Source organism: Rhineura floridana, chromosome 11 (assembly GCF_030035675.1).
Source record: "Rhineura floridana isolate rRhiFlo1 chromosome 11, rRhiFlo1.hap2, whole genome shotgun sequence".
NCBI classification, from domain to species: domain Eukaryota; kingdom Metazoa; phylum Chordata; class Lepidosauria; order Squamata; family Rhineuridae; genus Rhineura; species Rhineura floridana.
The window spans coordinates 13,704,684-13,710,117 of NC_084490.1; the positions used below are offsets into that span (position 1 = coordinate 13,704,684).

The following is a 5,434-nucleotide window of genomic DNA, read 5'->3' on the forward strand; positions in this document are numbered from 1 at the left end:
GGTAAGATCCTATAAATTCGAACTGAATCAGATTTTTATATATTCCTAGGAATGGGGGAGAAATCTCTCTCTCTCCCCAGGAATCAATCAATCAATCAATCAATCAATCAATCTATCTATCTATCTATCTATCTATCTATCTATCTATCTATCTATCTATCTATCTATCTATCTATCTATCTATCTATCTATCAGCTGAGACAAGAACACCACACACCCAGGAGAAAAAAAAATCACATATTAGGATTCAGGTGAGAGTGTTGTGTTTACTACTTAACAGAGAGAGACCTCAAGGCACAATGAGGTCAACCAAGTCTTGACCCTCTGTACATTTGTTCTTCTTAATCCCTACCCTCTTTCCCAGTTATCCATTGTCTGCAGGTTGTATCCAGTTCCATGTGATTAGGACAAATCTTCACCCGGCACCTAGCTAGGCTGGGTATAAAGAGCCCTGGGAAATGAAGAGAAAATGTGGAAGACTTTCAGCTCTGCAGGAAACCGAATTCATCACTCTGACAGGCACTTGGGTGAGTTGGAGGTTTTTTTGGGTAGTACTGGCTGAGCAGATTATGTACATTTAGGGAGAAATCATGCTGGGTGTAAAAATTAGAATCCTTAGCCTGTGTCAGTGAGTGATGTTGGATTTGTCTCCACAGGAAACATGGCCTACAGTCCAGCTGTGATTTCATTGTACCTGTAGAGCAGGGCTGGGGAACCTGCAGATCTATAGATACCATTGGACTTCAACTCTTAACAGTGTCAACCAACTTGCCCATGGGTCAGAGATGATGGGATCTGTAGTCTAGCAACATCTAGTCCAGGTAGCCATTTTTGCTGTAAAGGGTAAATGGGGACCCAGACATAACAGTTTAAGAGTAAAATTACATGAGACTGCAGCAGCCATATTTGTTTAATTGCATGCATTTATAAAGCAGAGAATGCAAGTGGGGATTCTGCTTTTAGCATCAAAGTAAACATTCAGGTGAGGGGAGTTAAAGCCTTCACAAGGCCAACTTCACCTCCAAATAGCCCATCACCTCAGCCACATTTGACCAATCTCAGTTGGCTGTGAGGATACGAGGAGAGAGGAAGGTTTAGCTCCCCTCAGCTGCATGCATACTTCAGTGTGAAAGATCCACCACTACCACTGCCCCAAATAAATCTGTATGCATAAATGGGGTACACCTGTGATTAAATAAGGGTTGTTTGGCCTTAAAAGCACCTTTTTCAACTCTGTAAATGTGAACAAGTTGCATTGACTAGAACCAGAGGTGGAAAGCTTGCGGCCCTGCAAATGTTGCTAGATGAAAACTCCTATCATACTTGACTATTGGCAGTGCTGATTGAGGCTGACAGGAGATGAAATCCAGTAAGATCTGAAATGACGATGTCTGGACTCCCAGACCATCTCAATCCATCTCCCATTGGACTAGAACAATGATTAGGGTTTAAGAGTCTCTGTGTGGTAGTGGGGATAAGCCACCACCATGTCCACCATTTGTGTCCCTCCAAGTAAGGGTGGCTCATACAGCACTGATTCCAATCCCCCCTTCCATGTTGAATGGGTAAGGATGCACTTACTCTTTAACTAAAAGGCATGATAGCAGTCCAGAAGCCTTGGAAATATGTCTCCATCCCTGACCCTCCGAATGACTGAACAAATGCGGTGGGTAAGTCACTGTGGAACAATGTGGCTATTCCCTTGTTACAAAGGGGATCCCTGCCTGCTTTATTTTTTATTTTATTTTTGAGGGTGGAGAAGCTAAGTCCCCTTCAACTCAATTGCATGTGTGTGCATGCGGGGGGTATTTTGTTACTGAGTGGTATGTAAATAGATAAAGTCTTTTGTGCATACTCAGGGATTTTCTTCTTCGTTTCTTTTCAAAACCACGTTTTATAACCCAGGGCTGAGGCTAAACAATGAAACCCAGTTATGGGGCTATGCTATGGTTTGTTCAAGTTCAGCTAAAGCGAGCGTGTGTGAGAGAGACAGAGATAATGAATGAGAATAAGAAATTGCCCAAGAGCAGCTAAGGTGATCCTGGGTGTTATGTTGAACACAGTCCCTGGACTTTTCAAAAAGTTGTATGGAAGAGGGGATTCCAGTATGTGTGACTTTTCTCTTCCCTGCCACAAAGCTGTGCCTGGTATGTTTTCCCCTTTTCTAGGGAATCCTTACAAACATACAAGAGACTTTACTCTCCTTTGCATTTGCTCATCCTAAGAGCAGCCCTGAATAGAAATTCAAGGATATAATAATCTCTCTCACGCACACATTCCTACCAGTTTCTGGCTCATGACTAGCTATATCTTGTCTTCTGCTGCCATCTACTGCCCACTGAGTAACATGGGCAGCAATTCCCATTTACTGAAGAGCTTCTACTTTTGCACAAACGTGGTGGCTGGTGTTCGTGTTAGTAGATATGGAGAGGCTGGAGCAAAGCGGGTTCGTCACACAGGAGCTGTTCAGCTAAAGCATCTGCTTTTGCATGCAGAAGGTCCCAGGTTCAATCCCCATCATCTCCAGGGAGGTCTGGGAGAGAGCTCTGTCTGAAACACTGGAGAGCAGCTGCCAGTCAGTGTAGGCAGTACTGAGCTAGATGCACCAACAATCTGACTTAGTACAAGGCAGCTTGATATATTCCTATGACTGTGTCCCCCCTGGAGACCTGTCCTTCCCTTGGTTTAATTTCTCAAACAATGAACATAAGAAGATCCCTGCTGGACTCCATGAGAGGAGCTTGCAGCCACTTTACTCCTCTCTGGTCTTCTTTTGTCTTCCTGCAGTGCAAGGCTTAGTTTAGTGCGTCACCTGAACCTGGGCATGTGGTTAAGCTCTATCCTCACTAACAACAAGCTGTAGCCAAGAAGTACCAGGGAGGGACAAACTCCAGCCCTTCCTAGAGAAGCCGGGGATTGAACCTGGGACCTTCTGCATGCAAGGCAGATGCTCTACCACTGAGCTATAGCCCTTCCCCTAGTTTGTTGTGCAAACCAGGCCATTATGTCCCAGGATTCGCACTGAAAATAAGCTCCATAGCCAGCTCACACCATACCAGGGCTGATCTGTGCCTCAGATTAGTAGTTCTGAGAGGTTTAGTCGTGTAGCATTATCTCCAACCTGCACAGATGTGCATGCCATCAAACTGAGCATTAGGGGCCTTGATGACATTCCAGTTCTGTCTGAGAAAGCCAAATCTAGGTAGAGTTTGGTCAGGCACCTGGCAAGTCCCAATATTCTAATTACAAATCACTAACATTTATTGTTTAGCCGATGGGGAAACTGTGGCCTTCCAGATGGTGCTGGACTCCCATCAGCCCCAGCCAACAGGGCCAATGGCCAAGGATGATTGGCGTAGTAGTCCAGCAACATCTGGAGAGCCACAGTTCTCCACCTTTAGCTTAGCCAAAGGCTATCACCAGTCATATAATAGTGTTATAAAAACTGTAAACCACTCATCTTTTAAACCTGCATGATCTTACAACTAAGATACTGTCGCACAGCAGAAAAGCAAGCCCCAATACATCTGGTGGCCTACATCCAGATCACAAACTGTGCCGATCTACTCTAACTCACTTATTCCTTCCTCCACTTTAATATTATAAAATAGCATATTATAGTGGTAATATTTAGATCACAAAAAAAAGACCCAGTGCCTGCAGGAAGAAGAACATCGCCACCCAGGGAAGGAGAGCCTGCTGTTGCTGCTGCTGTTGGAACACCACCTCCACCACCCTTCCCAGTGGGACTGCTGCCTGGTAGATGTGCCTCCTGCAGGACCAGGCCCCAGGTACCCAGCCAGCTGTGACTAATTTCCATCACCTGTCCCTCTTTGGAGGGATACATAAGCCGGCTGGCTGAGGTGGTCTGGGTTTTTGTCTTTTGTTTTGTTTTTGTTTTGCTGCTTTCTTTCTTTTTTGGGGGGGGGGTGCCATTGGTTTTAGCTATGGGTGGGTTCGGTTTCATTTTATATTGTAGTTCTTGGGTTTTTATGTAGTTTGTATGTTGTATTTTACTTTATCTTGTACGCCGCCTAGAGTGGCCGCTTGTGCGGCCAGATAGGCGGCCTAGAAATAAAATTTATTGTTATTATTAAAAAAGGAAGAAGGAAAAATAGACACACCTGATTTGTAATAAGAAATGAAGTTAATAATGCAATGGTCCTGATTAATGCAGTCTGCCATCAGAAATATATATCCACTACTAGAACTATACATCAATATATTACCTGTGTACAGCAACTAACCTGGTTTACTTAATACCTTATACTCTCCTGAACTAGACAAATTGAACTCTGTCAACAGATAATGTGAGTTTGTTAGTAAAAAGTACTTCTTACCATATTGGTTACTACGTTGACATTGGTGTGGAGTTTTATTACATTTTTGTTTTTGACTTTCATGTTTAAGAGAATATTTTGTTTTCCTGTTAATCATCCTGCTTTAAATATGCATTTTGAACTCGACCTTCATTTGCAGTGTTTTATTTTGATCTTTTGTAATGATCTATTTGATGTTTTAAGATAAGCTGTAATTCGCTGTTGAGATGTTTTTTGCAACATAAAGCGATATCCATATTAATTAAAATAAATATTTCACTTGTTCCTTTTGATGGTTGCAGGCTCATCTGGACTAAGCAATGACACCCATCCTGAAAGGAAGTGAAGCGCTACTTGTCTTCCTGTTGGTCTTCTGTCTGATTGCAAGCCATGTCTTTTCGCAGAATCCTCGGCATGAGAAGTTCTTGAGGCAGCACAATGACTTTCCCCGGACCAACGTGGCAGGGCAGGATTACTGTGGGGCCATGATGTTTCGCAGGGGAATGACAAGGCCTTGCAAGGACACCAACAGCTTCATCCACGCACCTAGGAACCAGCTGAAGGACATTTGCAGCTGGGCTGGAACCCACTACCGCCGGGCACTGAGGCTCAGTCGGGCACAGTTATCCGTTACCACCTGCAAGCTGCAGGGGACTTTGCGAGGCCAATGCCGCTACTGGGCCCACACAGGGCAAAGACATATTCTTATAGGTTGCGACCCATCAGGATGGCCTGTCCATTTTGAAGAGAGCAATTTCATGTAGCGCATTTACGATTCCTGTTTGCAACAACACCGCAACGTAATTGTACAAAATCTTTAAATGTAGCTGTTCTGTAGAGTTGATTCACAACAGAATCCCACTCACCTGAATCTCACTTCCCCAAAGTTCTATCTATCTATCTGTCTATCTGTCTATTTGTGGAAGTGAGATTCCATTTTGATCCTTGCCCTGGCCATTGTCCATTTTGATCCTTGCTGGACTCCATCATCCCTGGCCATTGGTCATGCTGTCTGAGGGTGATGGGATTTGGGAGTCCAACAACTGGAGGGACACAGGCTTCCTAACCTTGCCATGATACATAGTGGACTGCATTTAGTTTGGTAGATCCAAAAT

At 44.0% G+C, this 5,434-nt stretch overlaps 1 protein-coding gene across 1 annotated transcript; it reads left to right on the forward strand.

Annotated features, from left to right (window-relative positions):
- Nucleotides 1-4,639: 4,639 nt before the first annotated feature.
- Nucleotides 4,640-5,083, forward strand: LOC133367432 (ribonuclease-like). Its single transcript, XM_061591536.1, has one exon. It carries the CDS (start codon nt 4,640-4,642, stop codon nt 5,081-5,083), a length of 444 nt encoding a protein of 147 aa, XP_061447520.1.
- Nucleotides 5,084-5,434: the final 351 nt, after the last annotated feature.

Coding starts and splice junctions, on each gene's coding strand:
- LOC133367432 (XM_061591536.1), top strand. CDS start 4,640: ATGACACCCATCCTGAAAGGAAGTGAAGCGCTACTTGTCTTCCTGTTG.